Genomic DNA, 19,858 nt, shown 5'->3' on the forward strand with positions numbered 1-19,858 from the left:
CAATTCTTATCCCAGTTTTAAGCATGAAGAAATACACAGAAATTAACCAATTCCATCAGAACTGCAGATTTAGTAAATGGCAGAACACACGTGTAAATCCAGAAAAAAGTTCAAGCTTCTGGTCCCCTGGGGCTCCCACTTCATTCCTGGAGTCTTGCCTGAGGTCCAAACACTTCACAGTGGCAGATAAAACATAAAATTTAAAAATCTACATTTGTCCTAAGAAAGAAAAAGGTAAACATTTCCATGGGCCTGAAACAGAAACGTAAGGGAGAAAAGCAGCTGAGCAGGCGGGAGCCAGGGAGGGTTGCAGAGGGAGAGCATCCCAGGACAGGCGAGAGTGGGTGCAGAGCTCCTGAAGCGGGGTGGCCCCAGGGCATGCAGGAAGAACACCGGGAGGATGTGGTTGGAGCCAATCCAGCGATGGAAAAAGTCATCCTGGACAGATGTTCAAATGGTGTTAGTGTCAAGCAGAAGTTTTTATTTGGATGAGATAAGGTAGCACAGAAATACAAGAAAAAAGAAGAGACTACTTGATAAACAGCCGTCGATAATTTATGTCGGTCTGACAAAAAAATACTTCAATCTTTATCTCACATAAATATTTTTATTCCAAAAAGTAAAGTCATAATATAAATATAAAATTCCAAAACAGGAGAAGTCAGATTCTTACCTCACAGCAAACGTGCATATGATATCCTGTGTGAATATACACCCAGATCATGAGAGCATTATAAGAACGTGCAAGAACATTTTTAGAACAGAATCACATGGAGGTAATGTGAGGGAAGTTTCTGGAATAAGGGAGAAATTTTATATTCCAACAAGAGTTTGGGTTACTTGGGTGTGTGTATTTGTTGGACCAGTGGAACTGAACACCTAAATTATGCACACCTCACTGGGTAGAAATTTTAAGTAGTTCCTACAAAAGCTGTAAGGAGGAGGTGAATGAACAATGAGAAAATGCACAAAGGGCCAGCAACAGGAAACGGGGAAGAACTACAAATGAACAGTCAATTTATGGGGAAAATGCTCAATTGCACGAATCACTGTAACATTTTTAATTGAAATAACAATGACACTTTTTTCTCACAGACGGTGCTCTCCTGTGTCCTTGGGAATGTGTTCACTGGTACAGGAGAGCCGCTCAAGAGTCTTCAGCACAGACACAGAATGTGCGTGACCAAAAATGCCCGAGTCCCTGCTTTACAAATTATTCCTTCAGATGGATTAGTGGGAACACAGAAATACGTTTGTGTGAGGACATTTATTTTAGTACTTTTTAGTAAGAGAAAATTTTGGGAATCCACCTAATGTGCATCGGTGACTGAAAAGGATTCTGAGGGCTTACTCACGGTTTTTACTACAGCTTTATTCAAAATAAAAGACTCTTTAATAGAAGTTGAGGGAAATTGGGAGGGGAGGCAAACCATAAGAGACTATGGACTCTGAAAGACAACCTGAGGGTTTTGAAGGGGTGGGGGTGGGAGGTTGGGGGAACCAGGTGGTGGGTAATAGGGAGGGCACGTGTTGCATGGAGCATTGGGTGTGGTGCAAAAACAATGAATACTGTTACGCTGAAAAAATAAATAAATTTAAAATAAAAGAAAGACTCTTTAATAATGGTAAAAAAAAGATTAAAATGTATTATGAAAGTATTTAATTAACAATGCTGTTTTTTGTTTATTTGTTAATATTTTATTTATTTGACAGAGACACAGTGAGAGAGGGAACACAAGCGGGGGGGTGGGAGAGGGAGAAGCAGGATTCCCGCTGTGCAGGGAGACCCAGGCAGGGCTCAATCCCAGGCCCCTGGGATCATAACCCAAGCTGAAGGCAGACGCTTAACAACTGAGCCACCTAGGCACCCCATCAATGCTCAGTTATTAAACAAAGGGGTACCACTTGTGGTGTTAGATGTAGGGAAGGCTCTAACATTTATATTATATATATCTAAATTGTTTTAATTTGTAAGAGTTGGTGTATAATTAATTGTTTTAAAATGAAAACATGGACTCCAAATTGTATTGTCACATTTTTTTGAAGTTCATGAATAAAAGAAGAAAAATTATATTCATAAGCTTCTAGAGGCGCAGCAAATACAGAACTTTGGGTGTGGTGACACAAAGATTGTATGTCATGATAAATATGGGGGCATCTAGATGAGTCTGTGCATACAAAACATGTCACTGAAATTGAATGTACCCATAGTCACTGTGGGTGATGATAGAGTGACTCCAAGTGCACTGAGTCACACATTTCATGCAGAAACAGGAAGAGTCATGTTCGTGTCAGGTTTGTTCTGGAGTTCAGCACAGAGGGCATCTGCACTTGGACAAGAGGATGGGCACTCACCTCTGCACAGCTGCCTGCAGAATCGTTAACCCCATGTCCATGCACTCCGAGTGAGCTTCACTGTCCCTCCACCCCAAGGTCACCCACCCTGTTTCCTCTTAGAGAATGAAGTTAGAGCACAATTTGACCTGTGCCTAAAAGAACCAGTAGGAGTAAGGCCCCACTCTGTGTTCATGTTGGGTCTTTTGGGTGGTTTCTTTGGGTTTTTAGCCTGATGCAGGAATAGTCTCTGGGGGGTGGGGGAAGCACCTAGATGAGAAGTCCTGGAAAGCTGATTATCCTAGGATCTCTGAAGAACATATCAGTTCTGAGGCTTGGGGTCATGGATGGTTTCCAAAGAGCAGAATCTTCCAGGACGTTACATGGCGTCTTCATAGTCCACATCTGCGGGGCTTGCCTTCTTCAGTTTAAAATAGATGGCGGAGGCATCCTAAAAGCAAAGGCACATGGATAGGACCAGAGCAGGGAAGACACGTGGATCTCTTCCTCAGCCACCCTAGATGTGTCCTATCACAGCACGCCACGCAACCCAGAAAGTAGAGCCTCTTGGAAGACTGACCATGGGTGAGCATTTTCAAAGGCCTGTGTCCCATGAGTGGGCTGCAGAGGTGTTTCTGATGAGCCATAAGCTCAACCAAACGTGCAAACTCCCATTCTAATGGGCCACCGTTAGGCAGTTCCACAGGCTATCATTTTTTCTTAAGGATGTCAGAGTTTTGTACTCATAAACTACATTAAACTAAACACAAATTCTGTCCTAAGATTTCTGGCTACTCCCCCCCCCCATACTAGACAAACGTACAAAGCACCTACTATCCTTGCACCCATGTAGAGCTGGAATTCCTATAATTTTCTGAAAGTATCTTTGTATTACCAGTGATTGCCTGGATTGTTCAAGGTTTAAAAATTACTGAATTGACACAAATCTCTATTAGTTTAGCTTTGTTCAATATTAATTTAGTTTTCCACAGATCGTGTGGTTAACCTCACAGTACCAAGTGGTGTGTGCGTGTGTGTGCATATGTGTGTGCGTGTGTGTTTCAACAATGTTTCAGGATAAAGATTTTACAAGAATAGAATTTTTAGACTTGCCATGTGCTACACTGTACCTACAGATACCATGTGTCGTTGCTAAAGGAAACATCTATACAAGGCTTCCACATTCCCTGGCATGGTGAGGCTTTATTGCTATGACCAAATGTTTTTCCCACTGTGTGGGGAGATAAGGGAAGAAATAGACCCTGAGAACCTTTTGTTTTTCCTAAGTGGCCATAGTTTCAAGAGTTTGAGAACCAGTCACTAGGAGAAAGAAAGAAGCGCAGGAAGGAAAGGATAGTAAGTCTTCTAACTCACCTGGTCTGTGGTATGTGTCCTTTGGGGGTCTACTGTGGAACAAAAGTTGTGTGCTATAAGATTTCACTTCTATTTAAAGTCCTTCCCTAAAGTCGTGCTAATAGAGGCTTCTTCTCCTCCTATCTACTTCCCATGTATTGATTTCTCTCAGCAATTTCATTCTTGCTTTTTTGTCTCTTACAAACATGATTTCCTTGCTGTATGGAGGACAATGGGCAGCCTAGAGGTGAACGGGTAAGAAGTCCCTCCGGGCATTTACACTCTTCACATTTCTGGACCCTCGAGGTATGGATGGGACAACAATGGCTCAAGTGGGGCCACACAAGGAGGGCAGGCAGACACCACCACCCCCGTCTTCCTCTGACCAGGCTGTGCTGAGCTAGCACCAGAACTGGACTCTTCTGGAGGTGGCTCCCAGACCCAAGGCCAGTGCTCAGGAAGGTAGAGCAAAGCCCACAGCCAACTCCAAGGCAGAGCAGCAGTGCTGAAGAATACTTCCATATGTCATTTGCAGGCACTGATTATCCACTTGGTTCCAGAAAAGACAAAAGTCAGAGACACATTCACTCTCTCACGTCTCACCTGCTGCTTGCCGCTCTTGCTGCGTATGGTACACCAAAGAGTAGACCTCGTCCCCACTTACGACATTCACTGAAGAGAAGAAAGGAGGCATAGTGACACAGTCCTTTCTTTCTACCACTTACCTCATTCCGTGCCTACCACCTGTCACCAAGAAGACAGATGTGCCATCTGTTGTTGGGGGCAGCTGGGGCACAGCAGGCACTGGGTGGGCTAGCAGACTCCACCCCTTCCCTGGCCCCGTCTAGCTGCTTGGGCCGGAACCTTTGGGAAACCTCACCATTTTCGTATACAATCTGTTCCTGCAGTGGGGCAGCTGAGTTGATGTAGTTGGACACCTGTGGCACAGGGCTGGGAGGGTTCCTGCAGACACAGAAGCACAAGATAACTCTGTGGGAAAGCATCCCAGATACCCCAGACATTACTGCCCAGGGTTGTGAGCAAGACATTGAAGGAGAGAAGCCTGTTAACAAGGGTCCTGAGCAGAATACTGACTTCTGGGAAGATCCACAGTGAGCTCCGCGGTGTGTTACAAACTCTGTACCTGAGCTGAGCAAGGCATGGCAGAGCGGCCATGGAGTGCACAGCCCATGAGCACAGGTCCTTACATGATGGGCTCAGTGCGGTGTCGCCCACACCTAGAATAGGGCCCCTCCCATCACAAGCGCTCAGTGAATACTAAGTGAGAATACTGATCCCCCCCCCCCCGCTGCCCCCGCAATGGAGAACAGGTTGTTAGGCAGAACAAGCAGCTTGAGGAAGGGAGAGAAGAAAGTGAACTTGCATGTACAGGGCTCTGTACCCCTGGAAGACTGCTACTCTGATTTGGGAAAATAATCTGATTTTCGTTGGCATAAACAACAACATGGTACAAAAATATGTCAACTAAACTTTGATGTTTTAAAAAAATTTTCCTCCTTTAAACTAAAGACCTTTGCCAGCAAGTTTTCGGACGGTTATCACTCTCCGGCCTGGATGACGGAAATTTGCTTCTATCTTAATGCCTTTGAGATACTTTCAGGATCTCGGGATCCTGTTTTCCTTCCTCATCAGAATGACTCACGGACACTCAGGCATTGGTTAATGATTGGATAAGTCAGTTCACTGGTGAATGTGTGAAACTGGTCAGTTTGGTGAGGGAGGTGAATCAGGAAGAACGACGGAAGAAGGATGAGAGTGAATTAGTCCATGTACAAATGAAGAGGAGTAGCAAACAGACCCTGTCAGCAGTGGGAGAGCTCCAGATAATAAAACACACAACAAGCACATGAGAGAGGACAACTCGGAACGGGGAAGGTGGGCTTTCCTGCATTAGCACACGCATAGGGAGCAGAGCCTCACCTGCACGGGTCCTCAGCCGGTCGTCTTCCTAGAAGTCAAGCAGATGAGCAAATACGTCAAAAGGGAATCAGATGGCCCCTGTGCGGGGGCTGCTCCCCAGGCCTGTCACCGCGTGCCGGAGGGCGTCCTGGCCGTCATCTATTCGGATCCTTCACTCGCAGGTGAAGACGCTCAGTGCAGAGCAGTGGCCGAGCTTCCAGAGGGTTCAACCACCGCAAGGACCTGAACCCGAGCCTCTGAACCCAAACACCTATTGTCTTTTTGCTTTGGGTTTTGACAACACGCCACCTACTCTCGTCACGACAAGAGCCCTCAGAAGCACCACAGGCACAGCCACATTACCGACGGGGTGAGGGGCCCCAAGAAGCAGGACAAGCTTAGAATTTCAGTGAGGATCTCACAGGGTCTCCATCTTGCTCAGGGGAGAACAGGAGTCCAGGATTAAACGCCCGAATAAATATGTAATTACCAGTTGCGAGCCGGGGCAAGGCTAAACAACTTAGGGCTCTGAGGAAAGAATAAAATGAGAGAATTGTAGGCTGTGTGGCTGGCTGAAGCCTCTGGGGGAAAAAGACAGGCTGAGAAGTAGGAGAGACCCTGCCATGAGCAGACGAGCGGGTGCACAGGTGAGCGTTCCAGAAAGCGGAAGAGCTCGTGATGGTGCTCTGGGGGGCTGAGGACGGGGGCACTGAGTTTGACCGGGGCTGGTTGCAGAGCTGGAGCTGCTAACAGTGCTTCTCTCCCGGGAGCTGACCTGTTGCTTTTAATAGAGTCAGAGTTTGGGGTGAAATTGGATCCCAGAATCACCGGACATCAGTTGAGCCCCGACTGATCACACACGGGGGTTGGGGGACTCGACCACAGACACGGGTTCCGCTCCTGGGCTGGGGGTTGGGAGCAGATCTGCAGGCTGGGGGCTGGCAGGACGTATCCCTCCCCCACAGCGTTCCTGTCCCTCCCCAGTCCCGTCTATTTCTGTGAAAACAAAGGTCACAGTAACAAAACACCAGAATCTATAAATACTAACCCCTTCTTTTCTTGAGCCAGCAGTAGAGCGATAAGGCCACAATGGTGCCAAGGGTGCCAAGCATCCCTTCCAGGACTCCTGAGGTGAGAAGTTCCTTTCTGTCCTCCGTAGGCACTGAAGGGAGAGGTCTGCCCTTGAGCCAGCCTGCAGCAGGGCTGGCCTTTGGAGAGCAGATGTCTCGGGGGTGGGCTGAGGCCAAGGTCTGCTCTTCCCGGGCCAGGGGCGGGGGTAGCGGGACTGACTTATGTGATTTGCAGCTCATCACCCAAACGGCAGGAGGGAGGCACAGCCTTTACGTCCTCTGTGCCCCTCAGACACACCTCCCGGGGCAGCACATCCCTCAGACGCTCCGTCATAGGTAACACAGCACCAGAAATACTGTGGGGTCTGTAAAATGCTCCAGGGTACCAGAGAGGGACATTGGCCAAGACAGTTCAATGACCTGAGCCGTACCTGTGACGCTGAGGGTCACTGCCTCGCTGCGCTGGGACCCCAGGCCGTTGTCGGCCTCACAGGAGTAGTTTCCAGAACGTTCTGCGGTCAGAGAGAGGTTGAAGGATGCTCCTCCTCCAGAGGGGGCCGAGCTGCTCCCCAGGATGACATCCTCGAGGTAAAACCGGTACAGGATCGGGGGGGAACCGCTCTGGGCCTCACAGCGAAGCTCCACCACGTCCCCAGGGAAGGCCTGGGCCCCGGGCACCCTGAGGGTGAGGACGGGATGGGACACTGGACCTGAAGGAGACAGGGGGCTGTTGGGAGGGTCTCCATACCGTGACAGACTCGTAATCCCTGCCCACAGAGGCTCAGCCCCGTTGGTCCTCCGCACGGTGCCCCGGGGAACGTGGAGCCCAGCGAGTGCCGGTGTAGGCGGGACAGAAGCTTCTGGAACTTACTTCTGACAGTGACGCTCACCAGCTCGCTGATGCTGGGGCGGTAGCCGTTGTCGGCCGTGCAGTAGTATTTCTCTGCGTCACTGTCGGTCACCGCCGGGATCTCAAACTTGGCCGTGAGTGAGCGCTGGGTCTTCGTTCCCAGGGTCAAACCCAGGGCCCCTTTGTACCAGGAGAAGGTGATGTTTCCTGTGCCCTGGGTGGCCAAGCAGATGAGAACCAGCTTCTTTCCCTTCTGCACCTGTCCCCCCGGAGGCAGTGTCTCCAAGCTCACATTCCAGACGGGGACTCCTACACACACAAGGAGACACCAGGGATATGACAGTCCCGAAAGCACAGGCCTTGGGTCAAGTCAATAACTGATGCTGTTCTGTGGTGGTGGGTGGTATTCTGGGGTGGGGGGGGGCTCGTTCGGGTGGACAGTGTGGGGGTGAGAAGGCCATAGTGTTACATGGTGGCTGCAGCTCCCCTCCCTTCCCAGGGCAGTGGGGCTCCCGGGCCCTGGCCTCTCCAGCCCACGCTCTGCAGGGCATAGGATGATGGCAGCCACAGGACAGATGGCCGATTGAGCTGTCTGGCCTCAAATGCTGGCCCCACGTCTTACTGTAGGTGCTTGATCCAACCGCTTCACTTCTCAGACTCAGTCTCCCGTCCGTACAATGCAGGGGCGGGCGGGGGGCGGATACTAGCTATCTCCTACAGTTGGGACAGTCCCATGACCTAGCACACGTGGGGCCTGGAGCCCGGCCGGCTGCCCGGTGGTTCTTTGCTCCTGTCCGGCCTCACCAGTGTTGAGTTTTGAGCAAGGGTGGGGAAGCCAACCTTCTGGAGGTATTCCACATCCTCTTCCCAGCACCGTGGACGCATCGTTGTCTGCGAATGGGGGAGGACGTTAGCGTGCCCCCCGGAACATGGAGTGACACGGGTCAGTCACAGAATGCCCCCTTCTCCTCCTTTCTTTCAAAACCAAGCCCCAGCTTCGCCTCCCATAGTCTCAGGCCCAAAGCGGGCCCTTACTGTGCGGGTCTGAGTTCTCCCTTCTCTGTAGCTCCCGTGACTCCCCACCACGGCCATACGTGTCCCCCCTGGGGAGGATGCCGCCAGGGGTTGGGATTTTGCAGTGATTTGCTCCCGCTCTCCAGCTCAGGGAGGATGCCGTGAGGGGCTCCTAAGTACTCTCCTGAGCACTTGAGTGGGATTAGGGAGAATAGGAGCAGATCTCTTAAGGACTCTGAGAAGGAGAGAAGCTCCAGCATGTCTCCACCAGCTCCTTCCCCCACCAGGGAGAGCAGCCTCAGGCCCCCGGCCATGTGTAAGTCCCCCATGCAGGCCCCGGCTTCTGAGAAGTGGCCTGCATCTCACAGGTCAGGGTCATCGAGTCCCCCTCCTTGGGCCGAGAGGGCCTGGCTGTCAGAAGCAGCACTAGAGAGAGGGACAAAAGACAAATCCCAGGGCAGTGGGTTTCAGAGTTCCTGTCAGAGGCACACTGAGCTCTCAGTGTTGGGAACAAGGCGCGTCGGGTGCAGAGACTGCCCCCCACGCCAGCATGGCCTGCCCCGTGCCATGTCTCCAACCCCCTACAAGGCAACCTCTACCTCCCGTTTGGTTCCCACTCTTTGACATTTCTGTCCACTAACTAAAAACACCTTTTCTGGACACAGGGCAGGGCGCCGACCACTGTTACCAGAGATGGTGAAGCCTGACCTTTCAGGAAACGTGAGTGTGTTTCATTCATTCTTGTCGAAAACCACCGCGGTTTTCTTCTTCTGCTCACTCCCCCGGCATCCCAGAGCCACGCACTGTCTTTCAAAGACAGAATGTGACACAGGACGGTCAGCCAGTCGGGGGAAGATTAGAGGAATTTAATGCCTTCTTTACCGAACCTCTCCTGCCCGTTACTGCTGCTCCCGATGGAAGGAACAGGTGTGTGCTTGCCTGGAAATGCCGCCCGCACATGCACAGCTCCCCTGCTCTGGGACTCTGTGCAAACCTCGTGGGAACCACCGCCGTCAGGGGCAGTTTCATTCCATACCCTGAACCCCAGGGATGTCTCCCTTTTCAGCCATAGGGGCTTTTCTCTGGATGCATGGCAGATGGGCAAAGCTGGGTCCCGCCTCCCCTCCTCTCCGTCTGCCCGGCCGTAGCGCCCGGTGAGATGTCGGATCCCGGAGGACACCAGCTCTCGAAGTATTCGTTTACCCAGGGTCAGAGGCTCAGCTCAGATAAAAATGCCGAGTGTTCTGGATCCTGAGAGGGGGCTGCTGCCGCCACACCGTCAGCCTCAAGCCTTGTTACTGGGATGCTTTACCCTGGGACTTTGTAAACTCTATTCCAATGTTGGTACTGGAAGGTTCACTCTGGGGCCTGGAATTCCTGGCAGGGGTGGTCTTCTCTCCTGGGAATCCTGCAATCTCCAGAGGACTGAGGACAGAGAAAGGAATAAAAAAGGCATCCAGGCGCCCATTCCCCACTCTTCTGAATGGTGCTGGTGACGTGGAGGGGACACCAGGTAGGGGAGTTTGCAAGGCCTGGAGCTCGGTCTTGTATCTCCGAGCTTGTTTCAGAGAATTCTCAGACTCTCAGGAAAACCTGGCAAGTTCTTGGTAGTGGAAGCTTTGTCTCTTCTGGATGTGGATTTGGATCTGAGCTTGGGCTCAGACTGGGGCCCAAGGGGTAGAAGCAGGATCAGGCAGAGTGTCGGCATTAACCCACAGCCCGAGTTCCACTTGGATGACCTTTGGGAGAGCATCCCAGAAGCCTGGGCTGGTCCTGAGTATTTGTGCAGAGCCGTGCTCCCCAGCACGACCTGTGTTCTTCGGCCGGGGGGTGGGGGGGACAGGAAGCTTCTTCGAGCCCCGCAGGTAGTATTTTCTGCGTAAGAGAGCGGTTCTGATGTTTCCTGGGTTGAAATGTGCTTCAGCAGAAGATTCCTTCTGGGAGAAAGCTTCCTCCACTCTTCCTCTGGTAGAGGCAAGACCTCGAATAGCGTCAGAGCGAAGGGTTTGTGCCAACCAGAGTGAGAGAGAAGTCACATGGGTAACAGCAGTGGCCACAGAGCGGGGATGGAAATGGGAGGGGGGCAGCGAACTAATTGGCTTTCCTGTGGTCCCGGGACCGACTGTCACATTTTCTATGGATGTGTGATGGCGGCATCTCCTCCATCGCTCCTGGGGGAGCACCTCATGGGGAAGACACGAAAGCCTTGCGACCCCCGAGTCTGGGAGGACGAGTGTTCTAACGTCCGTCGTCCACACTCTGTGACTTCCTGTGGAACAGCCTCTCCCTTCCCGAGCTGCAACTTCCCACAGACAGGGCTGTGGTTTCAAGAAGACGTGCCCCCCTAGCTGAGCGGCCACGTGTCAGGTGCGGAAACTGACCCGAACTCAAGCAGCCTGGTCCCCTGGGAGCCGCTGTCATGGTAGACTCAGCGGCTGTCACCGCATGGCAACCAGCACCCACGGGCTGCTGCACGGATTGGGCCGTGAAGAGGAAAAGGAGGTCGGACTCACCTTCACTGGCTGGTTCGCAGGGGGCAGCTGGGAGGGAATTCAGGAGAGGTCAGTACAGGTGCGAATTCCAAACAGGCGGCCCCGAAGCCTGGCTGACCATCCCCTGTGCGGTTCTCCACGTGCCCTCCCGCAGCCGTCCCCTCTCCCTCCTCCTCCCCCTCCTCCCCCTCTCCCTTCTCTTCTACTTCCTCCTCTGCCTCTGCCTTCTTCCCTCTCCATCCCCCTCCCCTTCTCCCCCCCAGCCCTCCTCCTCTCCCTCTTCCTTTTCCCCTCCCCCCCTCCTCCTCCATGTCCTCCCTCTCCCCTCTCTCCTTCTTCATTCCTGCCAACTATTCTCCTCCCTCCATCCCTCTCCTACATTCCCCATCACACAGGATTCCTTTTGTGATCAGGAAATCCTTCCCGACCACTGCTCCTATCCGTGGTTGGGGTGGTGCCTTCATTCCGTGGCCCCTTCAAGCCCTGGACTCTTATCCCTCCTCTCAAGTGTCCAGGTGACCCCAGCCCAGGCTGGCCCACCGCAGTCACAGCGGCCAGGCTCCTGCTCTCAACGCCCTTTATTTACCAACGTCCCAGTGGAGGAGGTCCACAGAAGAATTCGGATTTCTCCCAAGATTCTCCCACACATCAAGGGTCTGACTGTAGTATTGCAGCATAATGCTCAAGAACAGAACATTCTGGGGAGATGCAGGCTCTGCAGCCTGAAGACAGAGCCCTGAAGCCCGCCTGTTCCCCTTACCAGCTGTGCTACCCTGGGGACAATCCTTCACCTCTCTGCGCTCTGCTTTCCTTTTCTGTGAAATGCAGGTAATCATAGACCTCCCACAGAGTTTCTGCAAGGATTAAATAAGTTCACATCCATAAAATGCTTAGAATAGTGCTTGGGATTTATTTAACATTCAGCAAACATTACTCTTTATTAGTACCTATCTGAGCCCTCGTTATGAGTACCTATCAGAATCTGAGTTCTGTAGCCTGCTGTTGGAGCTGAAAAGCTGGTGTGACTAATGTGTGCCTCAGGTAGGAGAATGGAATCGATGGGGCTAGCGCGAAAATCACATTTTTTATCCATCCGTATACAAATGGTTTCAAGCTCTTATGGCTACATGCCAGGGCCTGTGCTCGGACGGGCCTTGCAGGAGCGAGTGCAAATAGCAGGTTCTGTTGACCAGGAATTTAGGGAGAGAGCGCCAACTGAACGATCAGCATAGAGCCTGACTTGAGAGAGTGGTCAGTGTTACAGGAGGGATGAGGCTGAGACACAAGTCTGAGGGTCTTTGGACAGCTGTCAACTGAGGAGAAAACAGAATGGAAGTAGACAGCTGCCTTCTGAGTGTTTGGGGACCAGCACCTCCAAGGCAGAACTAGCCAATGCAAGGGACGTGAGAAGGAATGAGCTCATGGTGGGCTGGGGGAGAGAAGGCGGTGCCCTTGGAGCTGACAGAGGGGCAGCAGTGGGCACTGGTGCGGTGGAGACGGTCAGAGTCAGTCACGGAGGGCTCCCTGGACTTGGCACTAGGTCTGGATTTCATGCCAGGTGTGATGGGGAGCTGTGGACAGTTCCGACTGCACTTACGTTTGTAAAATCACTCTTATCCTGGGAGAAGGGCAGACCACCATCATCATGCAGGAGAAGCAGGGAGGACGCTAGTGACAGTTTAGTCCGGAAGACAGGACACCAGCTCGGGCTAGGCAGGGCCACCGTGAAGGGCCAGAGTCCAGTATAAATTTGAAAGTAGGATCGAGACTTACTTAGGGATTGGAGGTCAAGGGTAGAGGAGAGACAGGAAGGAGTGTGCGTCCTAGATTGGTGGTCGCAGCCGCTGGAAGAGTGGAGAAGACATCCGCGAGCATGGTGCGGCCACCCGCAGAAGCAGGCTAAGTCGGGGGACTCACGGGAGATCAGGACACACATGGAGTGTAACAGCTGAGTGGCTGCTGAACGCATGCAAGACGCTCAGAGGAGAGACCAGAGCTGGGGACGGAAGCTTGAGTGGAAGGTCAAAGCAGCGCAGGAAGTGTCTGAACTGGGCAGGGACGTGCACATGGACGGGGTGTGAGGTCTGGCACCAGCCTTGGCCAGCTCCAACCTCTGGTGGTCAGGAAGCAACAGGTGCTGAGTTAGAAAGAAACCCAGTATCCCGTAGTGTTCCAGAAGCTGAGGGAAGAGGCGCTTCCAGAAGACGGAGTGCGGGACACTGGGGAGAGTTCAAGTTCAAGGAAGCTGAAAACAGAGTCCTGGCTAGGGTGACAGGGAAAGGGTTGGTGGTCCCAGCAGGGGCGGGGGTGGGGACGAAAGGTGGACAGCCATGGCCAAGGGTGAGAAGGACCTGTCAGCACCGAGAACCAACCAGCGGTCGCCAGGGCTTAGGAACAAGGAGGGTTTCACCCCAAAGGGATGGAGGCCAGGAGGGAGTGTTTGAGGAGATGGGAATGTTCTGCATCTTGATGGTGTGGGAGCTCACGTGACTACAAATCCTTCTGGAAAATCAGGGCTGCTGTATCGTAAAAGGGAAGGTTACTGTGATGTGAGTTAAAAATGAATTTAAAACAGGAAGGACGGGAGGCAATGAGGCTCTCTGGAAATTTTGTGAAAGGGAGCAGAACGCCGTCACGGCCCATTTCCATTGTCTTAGGGGAAAAGACACGGTGGCGTGATTGTGTATTTACCAGACTAACCCAGGATGAAGAAATGTGGTGACCGCACAGGGAAGGTTCTGAGAAAGCGAGAGCATTAGGGAACCCAGTGCAAATGGGGGGAGTCTCGTCCTGCATGGGAGGAGGGACGGTGTTGTCCTGACCGGGGACAAATGGCAGAGTCAGCAGGGTCACAAACATGGCCACAGAAAGGTGAGGACATTGTCTTCTGATGGCTTTCATTTCCTCAGTGACATGCGGCAGGATTATAAACAGAGTGAGGAGGAGTTTGAGGAGACAGAGAAGGTGGGAGATCGTGGTCTGAGTGGCCCGAGTAGGAGGCACCGAGTGGGCAGGTGTGGGAGGGTCTCCGGCCCTGCAGGGGCCACCAGAGATGTGTGCCTGCATTTAAAGGGATGTGAGTCAACAGGATGGTGCCTTTCGTGTGAAGTCACATGCGGCTGCGTGGGCACTGGTGTGAAGCCCACGGAGGAGCGTGCTGACGGAGGGTATAGACGGGAGTGTTGGGCCAGCCCCGGCATCTGAGCTGAGAGGCGAGGGGGTGCAGAGGACGGGAACAGGCCGTGAAAAGCCCCAATCCATGGGGTTGAGAAGGGAAGTTGCAAATGCCATGTGGTCATAGGGTGGGGTGGGGTGGGGTGCCAGAAACAGGGATTTGAAAGCAAGTGTTGTAGTGATGATCCATTCTAGGTAGGGAGGAGGGTCCAAGGACAGAAGACAAAGGAAAGGATGTTGACAGTGAGGACAAGGGACAAAGAGCCCAGTTTATTGTGTGAACCACCCCCGCAGCTACCCATGACATTGAGAACAGAGACAGAGTTCACATCGGAAGGAAGAACAGACACTCAACACTTCCTATGAGATAAAAAGTGAATCGATAGTTTTCTTCAGACGCCTGACTTTCCGGTCTTTCCCACCTGCTGCCCGACTCCCAGCCACAGGTTGGAGGCTGAGGACCTGGCCTCCGCTGGGTGCAGGCGGAGACCTTGGGAGGTCCGACCTGGACGTCCTACTCACCGCACATCAGCAGCACAAGCCCCAGCAGCATGAGGACCGGGTTGGGGACTGTCCCTGGAGACGCTTTCTCCTCAAAGGAAGAATCCAGCTTGATAGAGGGTTGAGGAAGCCGGGATGGGAACTAGAAGAGTGAGAGCCCTCCCAGGGCCCCCTCTGTCTGCTCTCCGCAGGCGCCTGAGACAGCTAAGGACCCTCCTTCTTGTGGCTTCGTTCCACGTCCATAGCTCAACGAAGGCGCACGTTAGCACTTCAGGGCCCCCTCAAGAGCTCAGGGACGGTTCCAAGGACGGTTCCCAAAGGCGATATCTGACGTGGATGAGTGCTCCCGGACTGCGGTCCTGCTGAGGACGGTGGGTGCTTTCCCCGTGGGGAGGTCCGTCCCCTCCACCGCGCCCGCTCCGCAAGTGCTCCGGCTTCTCCACAGTTCCACGCTGTCTCTGTGGGCATGAACGGCCAAGCCGGGGCCTGATGGCTCTCACCGGGGTTACGGGCAGGACCTGACCCACTGTGATGGGCTCAGGGTCAAGCTGTTTGTAAGGTACTGGCTCCCGCCCATATTTAGACTTTCACACGGGGTAGCAGTCAGTGAAGCAGAAACACATGAAAAACAGAATCACAGGAAATTATGGCCTGGGGGGATGTTTGTAAGTGAAATACAGGAAATAAGCTTATGCAAATTAGCTTCTGAGCGTTGGGGACAGTTTGCCATGATCACCTGGCCTGTGTGCTGGCGGTCCTCCCCTCCCCCACCTCCGGTGAGTGTCATCTGCTCCGTCCCCCCCGGAGCACACTGAGGCTCCTGGTCCTTGGCACCGGGAGCCTGGGTGTGATTCAGACCGTGCTCAGAAAGGATAAACCGTCTCAGGTTCCAGCACCTCCTGAGTTTTTGAGGATCTAGGATTAAGAACCAGATAACGTGCGGAAGCAAAGCGTGTGAGCGGAAACAGGGGACACGGCAAGACGCCATTCGGTAGCGACGCCCAAGGTCGGGTGTGGAGTTCCAAGAGAAGCCGCGAGAAGACACACGGCTGCATGGCCAGTGCCCAGCCGGCTGCAGGGGGAGGGAGCAGTGCTGGAAACTGACTGGGGGCCCCAGGGACTTCCCAAAGACGGGGCAGAGTGCCGGGCTGTGTTAGTGGGGTCAGGAAGGCCTGCCGGGGCGTGGGTTTGCCCCGTTTAAACTTCAGGACTGAGGCTTCTGGTGGGCGCACCCTGCGCTCCCCTCTCCGTCTGTGCTCATGCGCTCCCCTCACGGCTCTTTCGGGTTAAGGCCTCTCCCCTCCCGCTGCTCTGGTTTAAAGGCTGCACTGTACTCGACAAGCTCCCTCATGCTTTTACGTCTGTTCACTCCTGGCACGCACACACTGAGAAAGCTGGTGTGCGTGGAAACTGCGAGACAGTCTGATGCCACGCAAGCCCGTGAGCCCACGCACGGAGATGCCGGTGGGGTGCGTGGGGGTGAGGTCTGACGCGGGGGGTCACCGGGTTCCCAAACCAGGACAAGACTTTCGCAGCAGGATCTGGTGCTTCTGTTGGAAATCTGTACCTCGGGTCCACGCAGCCGTGAGGAGGACACAGAGGTGCCAGGGCTCGCGGCCGAGGGGGCGTCCGCAGGGCTCACCAGCCGTATCGAGCGAGCAGGGCCTCACTTTCTGTAGGGGAAGCTGGCTTGGTTAATTCTGGGTCAGCTTGGCCAGGCCACGGTGCCCAGCTACGGGCGTGAAAGGAGGACTCTTCATCCCCACGTACTACGGGTGCAGCCAGCGGGGCCCGCACAGAAGAAACCTGTTTCAGGTCCCTCTTACAGATCGGATTACTGCTGCTGGGAGTCGGGAAACATCGGTGTCATAAGAACCACGGGAAATGGAGCACTTTTCTGCAGATTTGTGGTTGGGCAACCACAAGTATTATCACTTTGATTCCGTCTTCAAGTTAACATTACGTGCGCTTACAGGGCGTCTGCCATGGACGGTTAGAGGAGCACATCCAGTACTCCTCCTGTTCCCGTAGCGGAAGAGATTTTCTTCTCCGTGTCTCAGGGAGAAAATTATCAATTATCAAGGGGATATGACTTCTTTGACTGATAAATTTAGGAGAAGCAACTAAGCGAGAGTGGCTTGATGCCACCTGAGTTTTCTCCTTGAGAAGACAGGCCTCACCATGCTGTCATCGGTCACCCTCCAATACGAGGGTCCGTCCCTGCTGCAGAGGCCCAGGGCTGTCGAGTTGCCCTGGCCGGATGGTAAACCTGCCTTGTGTAGTGCTGACTTATGAGAACCCACGGAGGCCACACAGCTAAGCCACTTCCTCCAAAGTAATTGTTACTGGTAAGAAATCTGAAGTTTGCCTCCTTCTGCACGACACCCATTACCTTCCCCTCGTCCTGTGCTTGGGCAAGAAAGAGAGGGGTGTTACCTGTCCCCGGAAGATGGCAGTGTCTGCCCCGCACTGATGACCGTCCGGGGTCTGTAGGTGAGAAGTGCATGTTCCCTAAGTGCTGAGAATTCACAGTGCGGCAGGCAAGAAAGACGTATGAGCTGAACACTGGGAAGGGCGAAATCGTGATGACTGAGCCAGTCCTGGTTGAGGGGCAAGGGCGGGTGTTGGGAAAGGGGAGGGTCTGCAGAGGGTGTGATTTCCGGGGATGACTGGGATCTCCACCAGCCCTGCAGGCGGGGAAGGAAGCCCTGGGCAGAGCCAAGAGGACATGCGGCTTGAAGTCATGAAAGAGCGAGGTGTTTTGCTGGGGTAGTTGAAGCTTGCTTGTTGGAACAAAATTGGAAGTACCGACAGCAGGAGGCCGGAGAGACGGAGGGAGGAGGAAAAGCCACAGCAGGTCTGTGCGCTGCACTAAGAATGTGGGGAGGGGGAGGGGCCAGTGGGACCAGGGGCCGGAGAAGACACCTCCCATCGGAGGCAGCGTTCGGCCATTGCCGTGAGGTTCGAAGGACACGCAGTTTGACCATCTGATCGTTCCCCGAAGCCAGAATTTGGGGATTTTATGTAAAGCCTACTAACGTCCACATGCTGGAGAGTACTGTTCAAAAACTGTTTTAAAACAAAGCATTTCCGTACAGCAGCACAGCTGTGTGACCTCTGCCCTGGCCGGCTCGTGGGACGTGAGGGAAGACACACTAGCCAGCGGAAGATGAGAAATCCGGGGACATACCGAGTCAGAAGGTTCACTCATTTTACAAATCAAGACTCTGCAACTCAAAGATGTTGGGCCATTTTCAAAGCTTTACCGGTGGTGAGAATATAGCTGGCGTGATCCTCTGACTTCACCTTACCCTTGATTGTGGCCGCTGGCCGAGACAGCAGCCGCTGACCACACGTGGCCTCTGAGCACCTGAGGCCGAGCTAGTCCAAGCTGAGAGGCCCCGTGAGCACAGCTCACACGCTACGTTTTAAAAACTTGAGAAAAAAACCCAAAAGAACTTGAAGTGTCTCATTAATAATTTTACATCAATTATATGTTAAATGATAATACTTTATATATAATAAGTTTGAAAATGTTAAGATTAAAGTGGGACTCCTGGGTGGCTCAGTTGGTTAAGCGACTGCCTTCGGCTCAGGTCATGATCCTGGAGTCCCGGGATCGAGTCCCATATCGGGCTCCCTGCGGGGCAGGGAGTCTGCTTCTCCCTGTGACCTCCCACTTCTCATGCTCGTTCTCTCTCTCACACTCTCTCTCTCAAATAAATAAATAAAATCTTAAAAAAAAATGTTAAGATTAAAGTATTAATTCCACCTGTTTCCTTTTCTTTTTCCTCTTTTCCAGTATGGCTACTAGCAAATTCTACATTCTGTGTGCGGCCCTTCTTATGTGTCTGCTGGAGCGGCGCAGCCCGGGTGCCCAGCAGGAAGAGGCTTTCTCCCTCGGCCCGCAGGCCGGCAGCACTGGCCTGGGTCATTGCCTGTGTCAAGCTCCCACAAGATGTGATGCCCCACGTCAGAGTGGAAGAAAAACACTGAGAGGGAAAGTCTGAGTTCAGGCAAGAGTAGAAACGGCAGCACCTCCACGGAACGTGCTGGGTCTGGGGTCCCGCATCAGGAGCAGATCAGAGATGAGGATATTCTTGCAATTTTCAGAGCGTTGCCATGAGTTCAGATCAGACTGTGGGCCCGTCCTATAGAAAACTTATGGCCTAGGTCATCTTCCCCCAAAGCAGGCCACTGGCTAGTCCTGCTGAGCACGTGGTGGGGAAACGCCCGGCAGAGTGAGTCAGAATCAGACCGCCGGGACTTTGGGAGTTTGCTCTTCTGGGGAAGAGAGAGTTGCGCTGTGGGCAACAACATCCCACTTTCCATACATCTCCGTCTTGCCAAATACAGTTCTCAAGTATTAACCAACCCTCAGTGCTAAAATGGACACAGAATTTTATCATCCAAACCAGGACACTTTGGGGAAGGAAATGTCTACTAAAAATTATTAACAGATTAGCTGGCCCTCAGCAGACATCAACCCCCCTGTTCTAAGAAAACAGGGACCAACGCTTTTTATGACTTCACCAGGGAGCCTTCCTCCACACTCATGCTTTCAGGCTTTCCCTCTCAGATAACCAAGGATCACCCCCAGTGTTTCTCCTCCTGCTTTCCTGACATGACAGAGCTCCCCTCCGGTGTCTCGGGATAACCACTGGGGATAAGTCTTGTCACTGCTACCGATGAAATGCATCAGGTCACCATTCCTGTGGAATTTCTCACAGGGAGTCCAACAGAAGGGTCACTCAGAGACCGATGTTTGCCTCTCTCTTCCCAGAGTTAGCAAGACCGAGCCGCTTTCCAGGCTGTCACTGTGCATTGTCCACACTGAGCATCCACCCACTCACCAGGGACGTTGGTGTGGCTTGGGTAGGCCAAGTCAGTTAAGAGCAGGTCAACTTCAGATGCCCCTGGAAAGAGGCTGAGAGAGCAGCCTGGACAGGACGTGGCTGGAGGGCCATGAGCTTCTGATGATTTAAGAGAGGCCGTGACCTCGAGCTGGACTAGAATTCAGGGATGTGCAGTGAACTACATGTCGCAGTGGGGACTCTCCTACAGTTCGTGGCCCTCGCCTTTTCAGAGCCACATCCTGAGGCGGTAAGTGCAGCGAGAACTGGTTCATAACTAGTAAACGGGCTTATCTA

General features: G+C 52.9%; 1 protein-coding gene across 10 annotated transcripts; it reads right to left on the reverse strand.

Moving 5' to 3' along the window:
* Positions 1-1,754: 1,754 nt before the first annotated feature.
* On the reverse strand, positions 1,755-15,301 carry LOC123928471 (Fc receptor-like protein 1). Of its 10 annotated transcripts, none has more exons than XM_045983674.1 (11): positions 14,730-15,301; positions 11,055-11,081; positions 8,368-8,418; positions 7,549-7,836; positions 7,109-7,387; positions 6,656-6,769; positions 5,629-5,656; positions 4,568-4,650; positions 4,291-4,359; positions 3,709-3,737; positions 1,755-2,785 (listed from the first exon to the last, which is right to left on the reverse strand). In XM_045983674.1, the coding sequence occupies exons 1-11, from the start codon at positions 14,758-14,760 to the stop codon at positions 2,714-2,716; spliced, it is 1,071 nt and encodes a 356-aa protein (XP_045839630.1). In that variant the 5' UTR covers positions 14,761-15,301; the 3' UTR covers positions 1,755-2,713. The 10 variants fall into 10 exon arrangements, with proteins under 10 accessions (XP_045839630.1, XP_045839629.1, XP_045839632.1 ...); XM_045983673.1 differs by having other exon boundaries at positions 3,709-3,740; XM_045983676.1 differs by having other exon boundaries at positions 3,709-3,740; positions 9,250-11,081.
* Between the last annotated feature and the right edge of the window lie 4,557 nt (positions 15,302-19,858).

The sequence above is a fragment of the Meles meles genome, chromosome 17 (assembly GCF_922984935.1).
Source record: "Meles meles chromosome 17, mMelMel3.1 paternal haplotype, whole genome shotgun sequence".
Classification (NCBI taxonomy): Eukaryota; Metazoa; Chordata; class Mammalia; order Carnivora; family Mustelidae; genus Meles; species Meles meles.